Source organism: Cibotium barometz, chromosome 6 (genome assembly GCF_041138505.1).
Source record: "Cibotium barometz isolate CiBa-2024 chromosome 6, ASM4113850v1, whole genome shotgun sequence".
NCBI classification, from domain to species: Eukaryota; Viridiplantae; Streptophyta; class Polypodiopsida; order Cyatheales; family Cibotiaceae; genus Cibotium; species Cibotium barometz.
In genome coordinates, this window is record NC_141051.1 from 35,669,791 (window position 1) to 35,689,327 (window position 19,537).

At 42.0% G+C, this 19,537-nt stretch overlaps 1 protein-coding gene across 1 annotated transcript; it reads left to right on the forward strand.

The window, feature by feature from the left end:
- The first annotated feature begins 204 nt into the window (after nucleotides 1-204).
- On the forward strand, nucleotides 205-4,113 carry LOC147637682 (G2/mitotic-specific cyclin S13-7-like). The gene is made up of 12 exons (XM_086799512.1): nucleotides 205-687; nucleotides 806-872; nucleotides 1,083-1,221; nucleotides 1,311-1,370; nucleotides 1,486-1,540; nucleotides 1,652-1,921; nucleotides 2,327-2,464; nucleotides 2,578-2,667; nucleotides 2,791-3,012; nucleotides 3,116-3,214; nucleotides 3,606-3,784; nucleotides 3,890-4,113. The coding sequence occupies exons 1-12, from the start codon at nucleotides 673-675 to the stop codon at nucleotides 4,020-4,022; spliced, it is 1,467 nt and encodes a 488-aa protein (XP_086655638.1). The 5' UTR covers nucleotides 205-672; the 3' UTR covers nucleotides 4,023-4,113.
- Nucleotides 4,114-19,537: the final 15,424 nt, after the last annotated feature.

A 19,537-nucleotide genomic window follows, 5' to 3' on the forward strand; every position in this document is an offset into this window, starting at 1 on the left:
GCCTGCACGCCTGACACGTGGATAAAAGCAAGCGTAGAAATTTCTGAAGCATGACAAAAGAAGGTCGGGAAAATAGAGGAATAATATAATTGGGAGCCGTTGAAAGAAGGATCTGGACCGCAGGTGGTGAAGATCGAACGGTGGAATATCGCGTTACTGTTAACGATGGTGTGATGTATCCGTTGTAGAGGCCAACAGTCCAGTAAGGGGGTTCGTCTTTATTTTCAATCCTTCATCATCATCGCTGCAAATTGGGCTTTACCTACACTGCAGCAGCGCAAGCAAGCAAGAACGCACACACAGAAAGGCCGCAGCGCAACATGTACCCATGAACGGAACCTCACTGAGCTCGCAAATTATATAGCTCTGCGCAATCGGGTCCCCGGAAATCAAATCTCTTTCATTGCCCAAACCGATTTGGCTTCATGGGTCATTGTTGCGAGGCGCAATTTAGGTTTTCTGCAGGCCTTCCTTCTTCTTCATCTCGAAGAATGTCTTCCTCTGTGAAATTTCCTGCACAAGACGCCTGATATTACCCAATCCGCATTCTCCCTCTCTCTGCACGCTCTTGCAGCGCAATCCGGCCAGGTTTCGGCAGCAGTTACAAGCAGCAACAGCAGTAAAACCGACTCATACAAGAAAAAGATCGCCCACCATAGACCATCCTTCAACATGTATGAGACCAGGGTAAGTCGCGTTGTGTGCAGCATTTTGGGCTTTCCCTCCAGTCTTTGAAAGCAAAAAGAGAGAGCTTATTCGACCGTCGTCACAAAGTTTTTCGCCCCATTTCTGTTCCTGTATACAGCTGCAAACTACTGTTTCCCAAGACGAGAACAAGCGAGCTGAAACAAAGATGCTTCTGCTGTCCAAAGGTGAAGATTTCGATTGGCTGTAAAACCCAAAACTCAAATCTCCTTATTTATGGGCGGTGTTTGATGGTGCAAGTCCTGCAATGCAAATCGCTTCAATAGCTTCAATCTCCTTCGTCACGTTTTGAATTCTTTTTCTTTCACAGGACTTTTGAATTCTTTTTCTTTCACAGGACGCTTCGCCAATTCACTTTCATTTCTGTGTTGCTGCAGGAAGCACCGCAATGGCCCATAACGTGAAGGGTCATCTCGTTCAAGCGAGCAACCGCAGGGCTCTCGGCGACATCGGAAACCTAGTCGGGGCCCTCTCAGCTCGATGCATCGTGAGCAAGGATGGCTTGCAACAGCAAGAGTAATACGCCTTCTCCCTTAGCTTTCTCGAGAAGCACATCAACATGGCAAAGCCGTTCCCCTAACATCCTCTCTGTGTTTTTGCATCAGAAACCCAGCCATGGTTGCGGATGCCGAGCACATGGCGAGAGCAGACCGGCCCATCACAAGGTCTGTATTCTCTGGCAATTACCTTTCCTTTCATCGCCAGCACAGAGTGCTGTTGCTAATCTGATAATTGAGCTAAACACATTTCTACTAAAACATACTCACTGCTGCTCTGCAGGAAATTTGGGGCCAATTTAGCCAACAACTTGCAGCTTCCCGCACAGCATGTAGCGGTGAGTAGAACTCTGAAACTGATTTGGATGAAATGAAGGTTGGATTTAAATTTGTTACTGCCCAAACTCTGCACCAACTCGTATTTTTGAATTTCTTTGGTTTTTTTTCAGCTCTTGCCTTGCACTGCGAAAGGTCTTGAATCAGAGTCTGTGGATAACGAGGTGCCGGTGTCATGGCGCACAAAGCAGCGGCGGACGATGGGGCATCCATCTGCAGTAGGCCGCGAGCTCTCCGCTGCAAAGGCCGTGCATCCTATGGAGGAAAGCATGCCTGGGCCCATGTACGGCCATCAGCGTTCAACAAGGGTTCCTGCGAACCGTGGTTTGCTTGCTGTGAAGAAAAAACAAACCCTTACCGCAACTCTTACGGCACGAAGTGAGGTCTAGCACCAACCCACAATCCATTTCAGCTCAGATTGATGTTAGGTTTTTTAGCAAGATGTGTACGGTGGAGCAGCAGATTGATCCTGATGTAACAGACCGTAGGGAATTCAGATTTTTAGTTTGAGTTTGGTAGAATGTGGATTCATTTGATAAACATGCTAATATATCAAATGTGGGCACTCGGTACAGAGTGCAACATATGGTTGTGGGTTAATGGAAAAACAGAGGTTCAAAGCTGGAAAACGGGAAGTCCAGTATTTAATGTTGGGTTCAGAGAGTCTATGAGATTTATGCTGGTTTAGCAGGAAATGAAGAGTTCAGATTTATTGTTAAAAAAACAATTATCCAGATTATATGTTACTTCACCTGTATTCATTGCTTCAGTTTGGGTCAATCTGACAGGCAGCATGTGGAGGATTTGAAGTGGAGATGGAAGAGGCAGAGGAGCCCTTGCCCGATATTGATGAGGATGACGTTGGCAACCAGTTAGCTGTGGTGGACTATGTGGAAGACATATACTGTTTCTACAGAAAAACAGAGGTGAAGTGATTCAACATAACATCATGTTCGTTGTGGATTTGATAGTATGTTGCAGGTTTCAGTATGAATGGGGGCACAAACTCACTCTGTGCCCTTTCTTTCCCCTTCTGCAGATACAGTGTTGTGTGTCCCCAGATTACATGGGCCGCCAGTCCGACATCAATGAGAAGATGCGGTCAATACTGGTTGATTGGTTGATTGAAGTAAGTGTTAGTCTAGCACCCTCATTGCTTACAGTCATCAGTATTCTATTCAGATCATGATTAATATTAACAGGTTTTCAAAAACCTGAAATGATGCAAGCAATGGGTGATGTCTGCTTGCAGGTGCACCTGAAGTTCAAGCTCATGCCAGAAACCCTCTTCTTGACCATCAATCTCATTGACAGATACCTGGCTTACCAGACTGTTATGAGAAAAAACCTGCAGCTCGTGGGTGTCACTGCCATGCTTTTGGCCTCCAAGTATGAAGAGATCTGGGCTCCCGAGGTGAAGGATTTTGTGTTCATCTCTGACAAGGCTTACACGAGGGAGCAGGTTCTTGAAATGGTAGGCAAAACCATTTGGACCCTTTGGAGTACCTCAAAAAACAGGGTGTAATATGAACCATTTCATGCGCAAAGTCTAAGCTGGCTGGCTGTCTTGGGTGCAGGAGAAACAGATGCTCAACAAACTCAGGTTCAACCTCACAGTGCCCACCCCCTATGTCTTCTTGGTGCGCTTCCTCAAGGCAGCAGGTTCAGATACTCAAGTGAGTATAGCATGTAGGATCTTATCGCAAATGGGCACGCCATACACACCCATGTACTTGTATGTATGTGGTAAGCTTCTGTGTGTGTTTGGCATGCCCGTGTTGCCAGATGACATCAAATTGTATGTGTCTGTTTGTGATGCACACATACATGTTGCCAAGTAACATCAAGTTGACCAACTTGATGTTACTTGGCAACATGTATGTGTGCATCACAAACAGACACATACAATTTGATGTCATCTGCCAACATGGGCATGCCAAACATACACAGACACTCAACAAGAGCATGCCAAATACACACAGGCACGTACAGTTTGATTTTACTTGGCAAACATGGCTGCATTTTGATTGTGGGAGGGGGCGGGGGGGCGGGGGGGATGCACTGCAGCTGGAGATGCTGGCATTCTTCTTGACGGAGCTCTGCCTGACAGAATATGGCATGCTGAAGTACTGCCCTTCTCTTCTGGCTGCTGCTGCTGTCTACACTGCCCAGCAGACGCTCAAGCGGTCCCCTTGCTGGAGCACCACTCTGCAGCGCCACTCGGGCTACACAGAAATGCATCTAAGGTATATATATCTTGAATCAAAATTCTCTCTGCTTTGGTGAATTTTAAAATCTCACATTCATGACATATTGGAGAATCTCTAATTAGATTTTCTGTAACTCTGCAGGGACTGCGCCATGAAAATGGTGAGCTTCCACCGGACAGCAAGTGATGGGAACCTCACTGTGGTGCACAAGAAGTATGCCAGCCCTAAGTTTAACTCAGTCGCCATTCTGGAGCCAGCAGTTTTGCCTATGTAGTTGGATTAAAGGGAGGATACTTCCCCCCTCCATATCCTCCCTCTCTCTCTCTCTCTCCCCACCTTGGGAAAATTGATCACATTCTTTTTTACATGGATTGCAAAGCATTGAGGGAAAACCTCAAATTCAAATTTATGAAGCTTTACCTGTATAAATTGGCATCTCATGCCAAGTAATAAAGCCAAGGAAACAAATTTGTTTGATAGATTTCAATGTCCCCCCCCCCCCCCCCCCCCCCCCCGAATCCCAACTCTTCTCATCAAAATGGGTGGGTGTTTATGATTAATTAAACTGGTGTGTTTGTTATCAAAATGCCTCGTGCCCGAGTGCATCATGCCCGATTGCACTAATTAACTAAAACAATGCTTATCGTGCAACACCTGCGATGCGAGCAGGTGTTGCACGATAAATAAATAACAATGCTAATAAATAATTCTTGTGCATTCTTGTGCATTCTTGTGAAATCACTAATGACACTCGGTATGGCACTAATTTTAAAAAAAAACAATAGTCGCTCAGGAATGCAGAGCAGAAGTAATCTGTTCACCACGCAGAACACACCCACACCCATGCAGAGAAGTATCTGTTTCCCCTCACCCCCATTAATGCTAATAATTCTTGTGAAATCACTAATGACACTCGGTATGGCACTAATTTAAAAAAAAACAATAGTCGCTCAGGAATGCAGAGCAGAAGTAATCTGTTCACCACGCAGAACACACCCACACCCATGCAGAGAAGTATCTGTTTCAATCCATGCCAAGTTGCCCCTCACCCCCATTAATGCTAATAATTCTTGTGAAATCACTAATACAACAACAACTCCATAAATAATAAAGAAGGTAGAAATAACTACTATGAGGTGAATTTGGAAAAAGATCTGCCAGCCATGGGTTTTGTACCCTCAAGTAGAATCCTCGGGCGGCGGTTTTAGCCGATTTTAGGTAGATTTCGAGGTGCCTCAATACGTGGCACCCCATTTGATCAGGTTTAAGCCGATTTTAGGTAGATTTCGAGGTGCCTCAATACGTGGCACCCCAATTGATCGGGTTTTAGTCGATTTTAGGTAGATTTCGGAGTACGTGCCACAATACGTGGCACCCCATTTGGTCGGGCCCACAGCCGGTAGCCGGCCCCGAGTGTAGACGCATATGTATAGACATCGGGTTGTATACGTGTGCAAACATGGGTTTGTCACGGTTCCAATGCCACAGTTAAGGCACGTGCTTGGGATGAGGGAGGTACTAGGTTCGAATCCCACCTCCCACAAGTCTGTCTATACACGTGACGTCTAGACATGCGTCTATACATATGTTCACACAATTTTGCATAGACCAATGTTTGGACATGGCACTGGGACTTAGAAAAATTTCTAAGTCCCAAAGCCGGATGACCGGCTACTATCGGGGTCAACGGGGTGCCACGTATTGAGGGAGGTACTGGGTTCGAATCCCACCTCTCACATGTCTGTACACATGACGTCTAAACATGTGTCTGTACATATGTTCGCACAATTTTGCACAGACCAATGTTTGGACATGGCACTGGCTGGGACTTAGAAAAATTTCTAAGTCCCAAAGCCAGATGACTGGCTATCGGGGTCAACGGGGTGCCACGTATTGAGGCACCCCGAAATCTACCTAAAGCCGTGTTAGCCACCCTAATACGTGAGTATGTTCCACTTGATTTGATCAAACAGCTAAGTTTTGCAGTCTAACCATTGAGCAGAAACCGAGGAAAAAACAGAACTCTAGCATTGCTGGAAATCCAGTCTTCCCAGAAGCATTTAAATGTGATCATTAGCGAATAAGGCACTAAAACGTTTCTTTCCTAGAATTTTTTGTTTTATAAGGTTTTAGGACCTCAATTTTGTGATTTTCTAATGCTTGTAAATCTTCCCAAAAATAGTTATCCAGATTTTATCCACCTCCTCACAACGCGTGTCTGTTTGTAGTCCTTCGAACTGCATGCACACTATAGCTCTCTGTAGTACAAATAGGGTTTGCTCTTTCTCTTTACGATACACACACGTCATCCTTACACAACCCCAACCCCGTGTAGTGTGCATACACTACACGGGGTTGGGGTTGTGTAAGGATGACGTGTGGAGGAGGACAGATGAAGGAGGCTGCTGGGGTTGTAAAAGGTGAGGCTGGGGCAGACAGAGACTGGGAGGAAGTTGAGGCAGGGGGGGGCCGACAGACCCGGGGAGGAAGGTGAGCGGGGTGTGGACAAAGACCGGGAGGAAGGGTGCTAGGGTTGTGCAAGGTGAGGCGGGGGCGACGGGAGGAAGGGTGCTGGGGTTGTGTAACGTGAGGTGAGGGCGGACAAAGACCGGGAGGAAGGTGAGGCAGGGACAGAGGAAGTATAAGGTGCTACACAAAAAGTTTCCTGAATATCACAATGTGATCTCCTCACTCTCAACTTCTTCTTTTACCAAGTCAACTAGAAATCCATCTATTCAATGAAATCCATGACCCCCTCAAACCTGGGTATGCCCACAAAGCATGCCATGGGTACCAGTACAACAACCTTCCATATGTGAAGTCTCATTTTACTATTTTAAAACCCATCTTCTAACCAATACAACATTTGGGGCACTTTCAAGATGTGAAACTTCATTTTGCTATTTTATAACCCAAAAGAAGTGCCCACAATAGAACTTTCTATTGAAAAAAAGCTTGACCTTTTTTAGGAATGTAATAATTTCACCTTCTAGATGTGATCACATTAAGTACATTCTTATTGCAAGCGATGCAACAGTTATAAACTAAGCTAGTTTTGGGGTGGTCCAAAGGGGCCCCACCACCAGTCCATGTCTAATCCTCTAGCCAGGCACAAGTGTTACATGTAGTGCAAACTTGTAACAACAAGAGCCAAAATTTGTCTTACCAGCTTCTTACTCTCATTTTTCAACCTCTTGCTTGGCCAGTTGGATCAAAGTTGTGTAAAGAATTTTAACAACTTTGGTGACCACCACAAGTGTAGAAGAAAGAAGGAGTTCCTAGTCACTCTAACTAATCCATTCTAAATTAATCAGTCCAATTTTCTCTTTCCAATCAAGAAGCTACTAAAGGGAGCATCAACAACCTTGAGAGCAACATGAGAAAACACCTTTAATCAAGAATTTGCTAAAGGGAGCATTAATAACCTTGAGAGGAGCATGAGAAAAAACCTTATCAAACCAGGTCATACCCTTCTAGATCCCTGTACATCTTACCCATGAGCATCAACAACCTTGAGAGGAGCATGAGAAAAAACCTTTAATCGAGAAGTTGCTAAAGGAAGCATACCCTTCCAGATCCATCCACTATTTGAGTAAGTAGCCAAACAGATTTTTGAAGTTGGAATCTAGGAAGAAAGGTGAGAATTCTAGCTTTGGCATGAATAGGATACCCAGACCCCCTAACTCTTTACGAAGACAAACTTCATGCAGAGTATCTTTTGAGGTCCTTCTTTTTTTTTTTTCCCAAAGAAATCTTTTGAGATGCTTCTTTTGAGGTCCTTATTTTTCCAAAGAAATCTTTTGTGACACGTGACATCAACAGCTTCCATAGTGAGCTTTCTTGAAGTCCAAAATGGGGTAGAGAAACATGATGTATGCATTCAATATGGAGTTAATTACCTCAATTCTAGAATGGAACAATACTAATCAGTGGATTCACATTCCAACCAAGCTATGCCAATACTCCAAATACAAAGTATAGTAAGGGATTCCTAAGCTAGGGTGCTCCCCAACAATGGCACCAAAGATGTACACTGCCCAAACTGATGTTCTAGGGCCCAAAGCTAGTCAAGCTAATTTCCTAGTCTAAGGTATACATTAGCAGCATTATACAAGTCGTAAGCTCGGTTTGGACTATCTTTAGCCATTACACAAGTTGTAAGCTCAAAGATTTCCCATAATCATTTACATGCATTAAAACTCCATGTGAGTGGTAGAAGCCTGTTTTACAGTCCACGGAGGGAGGAGAACTCTGGATCACCACCCAGGCATAGAGGGAATGAGAATAGGCATCCTCACCACCAGACACATGTAGTGGCCTACTTGCCCACACATGTCTAGCCACCCGCGGGACTACACTCGGGCGCTCTCTCCCCTAAACCCCGGCTCGCTCGCTACCCACGCTTCAGTGGATGGTCTTTGAGGCCGGTCAAGCTCCTCGTAATAGCCGCTATGAGCTACATAACATTACTTCCCCCTTACGAAGAGTTTTCGTTTGTAAAAACAAACTGTGAAAAGTTCTTGGTTAGTGTACTCAAGCGCTCCCACGAGGACACCTCATCCTCGCGATGTTTCCACTTAACAAGTGCCTCTATGTACACAGTGTGTCTCGTGTTTCGATCTCTGAATCCGAGAATCCCAGACACCTCATCCTCGTGATGTTTCCACGTAACAAGTGCCTCTCGGTACACAGTGTGTCTCGTGTTCCGATCTCTAAATCCGAGAATCCTCTTGGGTTCATGTAGAATACATGGTGGTTCTATCAACTCTACCAAAACGCTTGGACAAACTACATTCTCCTTATGGTCAGCATTTTTTCGCAAACTATTGACATGAAAAGCATGATGAACAAACTCTCTGGAAACTCAAGTTTGTATGCTAATCCACCAACCTTGTTAAGGATTTTAGAGAGACCACAGTATCTAGGTGAAAGTTTTTTACACTTTCCCGTCTTTAAAGTCTCTGAATTTTTAGGGACTTTCAAATATACAAAGTCACCTTCTTCAAAGGCTACTTCTTTGGACCCTTATCTATATATGTCTTTGCACGATCTTGTGCGCTATATATGATATCCTTTGCTGCCTACAACATATCTTGCATGTCTTCGAGGAACTGCAAGTTAAGATAAGGGAACATGATATTCCCAAGACCACATTTAGGACTTGTTTTGGACATTAGGAGTTCCTAGTCATGCCTTTTGGCTTGACGAATGCTCCAGCGACATTTATGACACTGATGGGACAAGTTTTCACATCCATATTTGGGAGAATTCATAGTAGTTTTCCTTGATGACATACTCATATATAGTAAGTCAAAAGAAGAACACTTACAACATTTGCATTGAGTGTTTAAACACCTTAAGGAAAACAAGCTATCTGGGAGGAATTTAAGTGTGAATTTTTTGCTAAGAAGATCCAATATTTAGGCCATATTGTCTCCACGGGTGGTACGCTTATGGATCCTGACAAGGTGGATTCCATTGTTAGATGGCCTAAATCTACAATCGAGGAACTGTAGATTTTTCTAGGTATGTCGGGGTTCTACCAATAGTATGTAAAGGAATACACGAAGATCGCAGTCCCCTTAAGGACAAAGGATAAAACTATTTGTTGGGGGGATCCTCATGAGTAAGTTTTAAAAAGCTCAAGGTAGCCATCACAAGCCATCACAAGTGATGGCCCCAGTATTGAGTAATGTGGACCCCAATGAGCCGTTTGTTTTGGAGAGAGAAGCTAGTGGGGAGGCCATTGGGGTGGTTCTATTGCAAAAGGGACACCTTGTTGCATTTTAAAGCATGAATCTTGACCATGCCTAGCGTAACTACTTGGCTTATGAGGGAGAGTTACTCGCTATTATTCATGCTCTAGAAAAGTGGCGATAGTATTTTGTATGGCACTACGTTTGAGGTCCGGACATATCATGAAAGTCTCAAATAGCTTTTAAGTCAGAGTGAGTTGAAGGGTAGAAAATATTGGTGGGGGAGATCCTATAGGAGTTTAACGTAGTAGCGGGATGCACTGAGCTGCATGCTGATGTGGTGAACGAGTTGAGTTTCACCACCTTCAAGAGTAAAATCTTGGAGTCACTACGTCGTTTATGTGAGCATGATTCATATTTTTCAGAGATATGGCTCGTTGTATGCGGTCGCACTTATATACAACAACCATCTCCCTTGTTAAAAAGGAGTACTAATCCGGAGAGATTAGTCAAGGTTTCTGTGGGAAGAGGAGACAAGTCTCTTGGGTTATGTACAGAGATGGAGAGCTCGGGGTGGACCCTTCATAACATTTGACACTAGTTCACTTGGGGGTGATAAACTTTGTCGGGGGATAGGTATAGACACTATTCCATTGACGATGAGTATGTGCTCTACAAAGGTAGAGTTTGCGTACCAGCTGACTTTCGGGCCCAAATTCTTATAAAAAGTCACGATAGTTTGAGTGATGGTAATCTTGGGATATATAAGACCTATGCACTAGTAAAAGGACATTTTTATTGGCCTAGTTTGATTAAGGACGTCCAGGACTTCTTGCTAAAATGCAAGAAGTGTCAGGTCAATAAACATGAGCGCCTCAAGGTTGGAGGTTTACTGCATCCATTGGATATTCCCAAAGGGAAATGGGAAAGTATTTCCATGGATTTCATCATTGGTTTACCTAGAATGAATCAAGGAAATGATTCGGTTTAGGTAGTGGTTGATCAATTAACCAAGATGGTCAAGTTTATATCTATTAAAAAGATGGTGAAAACGCCTGAGTTAGCTAGGTTGTTCATCTCTACAAACTACATAGCCTTCCCATAGATATAGTCTCTGATAGAGATAGAAAGTTTGATAGTCAGTGTTCAAAAAGTTGGACACTACTCTGAGTATAAGTACGACTGATCATGCAGTCTGATGGTCAAACAGAAAGAGTCAACCAAGTGTTAGAAGACATGCTTCGTGCGTATGTTAGTAAAAAGCAATCCAATTGGGAGGATTACTTGCTGCATTTGGAGTTTGCTTATAATAGTTTAAAACATTCCATGTGATTGGATTTAGTCCATTCATGTTGAGGTATGGCTTTGAGCCAAGATCTCCCATAGTCGTAGGGCTAGAGAAGGAGAAGTTGCATTCGGTAAAGTGATAACCTGATCTAAGATCAATCTTAGAAAAATATTTTGCACCATTAAGTGGGTAAAACAACTCGTCGTTCATGGCATTGGGTATTTGTTCTTAATCGTAATTTGATTAAGAGCATGGTAGTCTATGCACATCTGCATAGACCCATCTTTCTTTTTTACCAAAAGAATGGGTGATGCCCATGGTGAAGAACTCGAGCGTATCATTAGGGCGAAAAAGGCTTTAAAAAGGTCCTTTCTTAAATTTTTCATTGAGGAACTGACAAATAACAAGTTGCCACATGCACAAAAATATGACATTCTTGTCTCCTCTATCTTGGAGGTTTCGAGCTTATTTTCAAATTCAAAACGGCCATCTTTCTCTAACTTAGCCAAAATACATTGAAAATGAGGTGAAGTAGTCAGTTTCAAGGGTGGAATAAATCTGTTTTTGCGTGAGGTCCAAAAAGCAAGGTGCATTAACTATCCCTTTTTGGCAATTTTAATTCCTCTCACATTACAATACTCACCAATTCTCTCAAATACAATTTTCTCTACTTTTCTTCTGCTTTTCAAAGCTTTAATGGCTTCTTCTCGACGCCCTACTCACACTATTACTTCTTGTATATTTCATAACATAAAAGAAGATGGGGTTTGGAAGCATTGATTTTGAATGTCAATGATTGGGTAACAATGCTTCCATCTTGTAAGAGCTCTCATAGAGTGAAGAGAACTAAATGAAAGGACATTAGAAACCATTAGAAAGGCCACATCGCTGCATTCAAGGTGATAGAACAGGGATGGTTTGCAAAAGTTCAACATGTTTACATGGCCAAGGATATGTTCTTGAACCCTGCAGTGTAACCATTTATGCATTCACACTGTAAGTTTTGTGACCCAATCTAATATTTTTATATGGATTGTTATTACCTATAGCAAATAATAAACATGTAGCTATTTGATTTCCAGTCATGTTTGCATCAACGTGTTGAATGGAAGCCATGTGTATTAAAGGCCTTAGCCTAAGGGTCCACATTTTCAGAAATTTTTGGATTAAGGTCCAAATAAGGTTTCAATGGGCCAATAGGATTAATCCAAGTGTTGGGATGACAAAAATGCAAAGAATAAAAGAAAATACCCCAAAAATGAGTAAATGCTCACATAAGATGGAGAGTTGACTGAGTACAAGGTTTATTAGTTAAAAATTAAGGTTTATTAGTTAAAAATTAGAATATTTTGGTAAAATGATGAAGAGAGGGAGAGTCCCATCAAGTAGGCACCTTTTTTATCATCATTACTTGGCTTTTTTAATTCAAAAAAATGAGATATTTTTATCTCTCCTCTCTCCTGATGCAAACTGGATCAAAAAGAGAGCCAAACTGATCCAAATCTTGTCCAAATTTTTATCTCTCCTCTCTCCTGATATTTTTATCTCTCCTCTCTCCTGATGCAAACTGGATCAAAAAGAGAGCCAAATTGGATCAAAAAGAGAGCCAAACTGATTCAAATCTTGTCCAAATTGGATCAAACTGAAGCTGAAAACCTCTAGAACCCAGTTAGACTTGGTTAGTGGCCTCCCTCACCTATAAATAGACCCTGATTCCTTTGTATTTTCATCTTTGAGTAATTACATGATGCCAGTATTATCTTCATTTTTAGTGTAATAATTTCTATTATCCCTCTATTTGCCTCTTCTCTTGGGAGCTTTGGAGCTTCTCTATTATCCATCTTCTCTTGGAGATTTCCCTCCCCCTCTTGGTGGCCAAGGACTTGCTTGAGGGCTTCACTTCTATCCAAAGAATCAAGCCAAAATCAAGGGTAAGCTCTAATTTAATGGTTTTTTTCTATTCCTCTCAATGATTTTCTTCTTCTCAACCCCTCTAAAGCTTGAGAAGCTTTCGATGGAGTGGTTTTCTCTTGAAATCAGGTTTTCCAATGATTCACAATGTTTAATTAGATTAATGCTAGTCTTTATGCTTAATTATAATATTTTCTTTAAGAAAATCTCTCTTTTGGAAAGATTACTCATCTTTATGATTAGATCCTGTTAGAAGGATGATTCTCAATGATAATCTCTTTATTTTAATCATCAAAACTCTAGGCTTGATAAGTTAAAGAAAGAGATTTATATTTTCATGATTTTAATCTAGTAAAAAAGATGGTTAATTCTTTTTAACTTGATTATGAGTAAGAAAAATCATATTAACTCATTCTAAATTGAAAGAGGGTTATGCTAACATTTTTAGAAATGAGGAATGGTTATTTTAGAATAATCAAGATACTTATTCATAATTATTCTTATAATTATGATTATAATTATGTTAAGTATGCACAATTTAATTTTAGTCTAAAAGAAGAGTTCCTATCATATTTTCATTACAAGTATTCATTTTAACATAGAAAATTGAACATTCTCACAGCGAAGCTATGGTAAAATTTTTCAAAAAAAAGATAAATCTTATTTTTATGCATAATTTTAATAAAGCAAAAAGAGGAATTCCTATCATATTCTAGGTATAGATATTTTATGCTAAAAGATCATTTTGTCATTTTTATGGAAAATATTTTTATAGTATTTATGCATAATTGTTTAATTAGAGAAAAGATGAATTTTTGATATATTTATTTTCATGCATAAAAATTTAGATGCAAAAAGAGGAATTTCCATAATATTAGAGATTCAAACATTTAAATGTTAAAAGAGGAATTTTTGGTATATTCTAAGATATGGATATTTTTATTTATTTAAAAGAAGAATTTTCATTGTATTTTAAGTAGAAAAATGCATAAATTAATTTTGATGTTAAAAGAGAAGTTTTCTCCATAATTTCATGTAGGAAATTTTGGTATATTAAGGTTGAGGATCAAATTGATGAAAAGAATATTTTAGATATTTCTATGCGGATAAATCAATAAAATGATATATACTCACAATTGGATTATTGGAAGAAGAGTTATTTTTATAAAATCCTGTTATTCTCGCATAGAACTATTTTTTAATTCTATTGTGGCCAGGAAGGAATGAATTTTCAAAAGTTGGAATTTTTCCTTATTACGGTTGGAAGTCACCATTAATTTTTTAATTAATTAGAAGAAAAATCCTTAGGAATCAAAGTTAGGATTAAACCGATTAATTTATGGTTAGACCACGACCATGAGTATGGTGGGCCAGTAAGATACTTGCCCATATCTTGAATCTAAATCAAGCAAAACCTCGTAACCAATTCCAAATCTTCGATATGAAGAATAGACTACCGGATGAATTAGAGAAGTTTTCCTTAGACCGAATTCATCGAGAAATGAGTTGGAACTTCATTGAATTTGATGGATAGATTATCCTGATACGAGATTCGTGATTTTCATTATGAAAATTTGGATTGTGAGAAAAAGGATTTTGTGGAATCAAACTCAATGGGAAATTCTTACTTGCATAGAAACTCTATTTTTGAAAAGGAGTGTTTTACGCCAGAATGCCGGGGGAAGTATTTGGCTTATGATTTAACTAAGGAGAGATTCGTTACACAATAGCTGGCGGGGAGTTGTCAAAGGACGTTGCTCGAGGGGCAAAGCCTGTCGAGGTCTTGACTAGCCTCGGTATGGTTAAAATGGTGCGCTTCTGGTACGATGGGCGAGGACCGACGAAGCGGTCCCTGAGATATGTGCTAGGACACCTAAGTAGGATCCTAGAGGGTTCTGACCAGGTGATGCACGGGCTCGCGGTTGCTAGGACACCCATGCATATGTCAAGGAAGATATGGATGGACTGGAAAGGAATTATTTATGTGAACTCGAATTTGATATTGGATCTCATTGTTGGTTGACTAGCTGGTCTTCAACGGAGGGTCCGGATGATATTTTTGTAAAACAATGGATTGGATATTTTGGAGGATTATGATCAGTAATACTATGGTCTCATTAAAAGATTGCCTTAAAGATAGCCGAATCTATGAAAAAGGCAATTTCATATTGGGTGTGTAAGTGGTGTGACTACCTTGAATTTTGCTTGAAGCGCCGGCTAGGGGGCCTGGGAAATCTTTTCCTTGGTACACGGGACAAAACATAACCAAATTTTTATATAAAGGGATCCCACAATACAGTGGTTGGGCGGTTGTCTAACCCATGGGCTAATTAGGCTGGATCGGTGGATTCCTGCGATACAATTAGATACGTCAAGTTACGCTAGTTAGAATAAGTCCCTAAAGATTCTTGTTTTGTGGGAAAGAATCAGCGACGGATGTGCCTCGCTTAAGGGGGAAAAAAGCGGTGATTTCTATGAACCAAGTGCAAGTCTCTTCTCCTTGATCTGGCCATGCGACCTATGGGTTCAGTCGGATCAGATTGGATAGTTAAGGCCTTGACCCGTTAGGTAAATCTCCCGTTAGATAATTTTCTTGGTGGAATCGCCCGTGCCTTCCGGGCGAGGGAAGTTTTTTCAAGCTCGATTTCGGAGGAGCCACCGGGCTAGTCTCTTGTCCGGATATTTGTGGGCGAGGCCCCAAGTGGGAAGCCCTACCCTGCGCGAGAGGCTAACACTGCTTCCGCGCCCCGGGGGGGCATCGCGGGGGGGCATCGCGAAGAGAGCGGGGATCTCACACAAAGACTATGTGGCTGAATAGAAGGTTGGCTAAAGAAGATTTGGACTCTGTTCTTGGAGACATGTGGAAATCAAGGGAAATATTTTATCTAAGTGACACTATAAGGTGCAAGGCAAGTCCCAATTCATTTTCCCTCTTATACCAAATAGCCCGTGAATCCTTGGTTTTAGGGTATGATTATAGGAGGAGGAGGCAAAGTCTTGGCAGCAGCTAGATCCCGCTCGACTCTGAAGAAAATTTTCCAGAGTTTAAAATAGAGATCAAGGCTTCCCCTTTTCAAGAACCTATATAGCTTGTTGTTAATGCTAACTGGACCTTGAAAGATTATAGATTCAAGATCAATGATGATGCCATTGGAAAGAGGGTTGAAAAATTAACCTCTTGTATCAAATGTATGCCCCCAAAGGAGGAGCTTCTTAGAAACCCAAAGGCGAGATGATGAACATTGGGGACTTTTCTTAGCAGTGTTAGCTTTGTTAGTTGGGTTAGTGCAGTTTGATGGGGAAGCAGCATGCAAAGTGGAAATTTGAGCGCGAGGTGCTGTTGTCCATGGTGGTGGTGTGGGAGTTTGAGACATTTGTGTGGTTGGCATAAGTAATAGCCTCTTTTTTAGGGGGATGGATTGGTAGGGGTCAGGTGTGACTGAATGATAGTGGGCAGTGGTGGAGTGGGGAGTTCTTGGCCTAGGAAAGCAATGAGGATTGGCTCCTCATCTGTCATGAGAACATTAACTTAGCCCGAAAGCAATTGTAGGGTCGCTGTCCGTGCATCCTAGTCAATGTGGCATCGGTTATGTCCCATCCACCCTTTCCTAGGAGGATCTCTTCACACATTGTTCCTGCATGCATGACATAAAACTTTCCTTCCAAGGGATTATTTCCAATGTGAAATAAAAGTGTAACTGTGCCAATGCAATGAACATGCTATGAGGAAACTATTATAGTAGCTGAGGTTTCTTTTAGTGTGGGTTCCCCAAGGGAATGTCAAGTTTCATGTGACATCAAACTGTAACTATCCCTTGTATCAACAAGAACTAATTTTTGGACAAAGCTTGTCGGGGTGGTCATTCCTACCACAGCAGTGTTGGCTTCACCTCCCAATCTTCTTCTTCTAAGTTGACCACTTGGGCCATGTTGACCATGATATACTTTTGCCTAATCTTGGCTTGCCTTGCCTTGCATTAGCCTCTTCTTGCGTAGTTTTTTTCACATCCTCATCATGGTCCTTCTTTCATTGTTTTTAATCATGGATGGCTTTTAAGATGGCCTTTATGAGAGGTCCATAGTAGCGTTTTAGTTTTCTACCATTGAAGTAACCAACCATCTCAACACCATCAAGTGTTTCAATGCGCACAATGCCTTGTGGTGTTATCTGAGAGACTAGGAAAGGTCCTAAACCTCTAAGCATGAGCTTTTTCTTATGTGTTTTGGTACTAAATAAGAGGACCATGTCTCCCTCATTCATCTATTTATCCTTGAGCTAGTTGTCAACAAACCACTGTTTGCACCTTAACTTCTCTACAATCATGTTGCAGACTACAAAGAGGCATGTTTCGTTGAGCTTTTCAAGCTCTAATAAGCAACAACTTAAGGCATTTTTTGTGAATTTTTTGTGCACTGTGACACGTAGACTAGGGACTAAGAACTCCATGGGCATGACCGCTTAGTACCGTAGGTTAAACTAAAAGGGGTAGTTGGTTTTTGCCTTCTATGAAGTTCGATAAGCCCAAAGTGCAACCGATAACTTTTGTTCCCAATTGTTGCGGCAGCTGGCCTCCACGATTTTGGTAAGAATGGTACACAAGATTTTGTTTGTACTTTCAACTTGGCCATTCGCTTTGCGGGTAATATGGGGAGGACTTCTTGTGGGTGACAGGAACTCTTGTAAGAGGAATTTAATTACCTCATTAATGAAATGTGTCCCGTTTTGTCGCCCGAGAGAGGGCAACCAAAGCGTGTGTTTCACTGATTCATAGAGGAATTTAGCCGCCGTTGAGTCAACCTTATAGGTTTCGCAAGTTTATACCCACTTGGTGCAATAATCTGTGTGGCAGCAATTATATATCGAGCTTGAGTGTATTTGGCTTCCAGACTGACGGCTCCTACAAAGTCTATGCCCCATTTCTCGAATGGTTATAAAGACACAATGGGGTTCAGGGGCATGTGATCCTTGAAACGAGGAATTGCGACACGCTGACGTTCATCACATCGTTTGACATACTCAATAGCATCAGCCATTAGAGTGGGCCACCATAACCCAGCTATGAGAACCTTGCAAGCAGTGATATCTACTGCAAAGTGTCCCCCCAACCAACATAGGCAGTGTGAGCCTGTTCAAGGAGGACAACATACTCATCTTGCCAAACACAATGTCTTAGGATTTTGTCTTTTCCCTACTTGTAAAGTTAGCTTGCGATAAGCTGGCAAGGGATTGCTTTTTTGATTAAACAACATGCGTGGTTCTTGTTGAGGAGAGGATCAACCGGTAAGCCGTTGGCCAAGAAGTGAGTCACTTCTTCGCCCCATTCAGGAATCAAGCAAAGAATAGGGTGGCAACTAGTAAATTGTCGTCTACTTCCACTGGCTGTTCACTATTGGGGATCCTTGGCATGTGTTCTGCAAGAACATGATGAGAGCCTTTCCTTACCATAACGGTGAAGTCGAGCTCAAGCAAGATAAGAAGCTAACTACCTAGTGATTCTGACTATCATACATGGCTTATTTACCAGGTACAAAAGGGCTTGATGGTCTACAAAGAAAACAAACTTGGTCGCCAAAAGATAATGGTGAAACTTCTTAACCATGTAAACCATCTCTAATCCCTCCCTCTCCGTTGTGGTGTAATTCGTCTCAGCTTCGTTGAGTTGGCGACTGGCAAAACTAATGGGGAAGTCCATCTTGCTTGCCTAGTTGGGCTAGCACGCATCCTATAGTAGAAAATGCTGAGGCATCATTGTGGACATGGAAGATGAGATCCCAATTGGGGGATCTAAGGATTGGAGCACTTGCCAAGGCTTTTTTGAGTGTGGCATGAACCTGTTGGCGTTCTTCAGTCCACTCAAAAATAATAAGGAGTCCGTAAAGGGATCGAGCAATATTAGCATACATGAAAATCAATCGCCGATAATAGTCGGCATGTCCCATGAAGCACTCAACACCTTTAAAGTTTATGGGTGGGGGCAGCTCGAGAATGAGCCGCACTTTGCTGTTTATCGGTTGAAATTCCCTTCCTGGAGACAATTTGTCCTAGGATCACACCGTGTCTCAAGCCCAAAATTGACATTTTAGAGGGTTCAACGAGATGCGATATAACCTGCATCTTTCTAGTACTTTGCGCAGACATGCTAGGTGCTCCTTCTAAGAGGAATTGACACAAAGGTCATTCATGAAAACCTCAAGGAACTTCCGAAGATATTCCTTGTAACCCGTGACATGAGGTGTTGGAAGGTTGCGGGGGCATTGGTCAACCCGAAGGGCATGACACGGTATGCATATGTACCCCACTCAGCAAAGGCCGTTTTGTGTTGGTCCTTAGGAATCAATCAACACTTTGTTGTATCTTGAAAATCCATCGACGAGGAAGCTATAAGCTTCCTTTCCCGATACTGTTTCTAGCACGTGTTCAATGAATGGTAGGGGATAGTGGTCCATAATGGTAGCGGAATTGACCTTTTTGAGGTCAACACACACTCTGACTTTTCCATTGTTTTTCACGATTGGTGTCACCCACTCCGTATATTCGATTTCATAGATGAATCCGGCATTGATAAGTCTTTCAATCTCTTTGCGGACCATCTTGGAGTACTTAGGGTTCATGGGATAAGCACGTTGTTTGACCAACCTAGCTCCATCAACCATGGGAATGGTATGCTGGACTACCTCCGAGGGTACTCCTTTCATGTCTGTGTACTTCCAAGCAAAGCAATCATGGAACTCAACCAATAGAGTGATGAGCTCAATCTCTTCTTCCTTTGAAAGGGTTTCTACAAAAATATCAGCCTCGGGTCTTCGCCCGGTCCTGCTAAGTTTACTTCCTTGACCTTAGCTTGGACTGTCATATGAGGTCCCAGGTTGCCCACTACTGTCCCAGGTTGCACT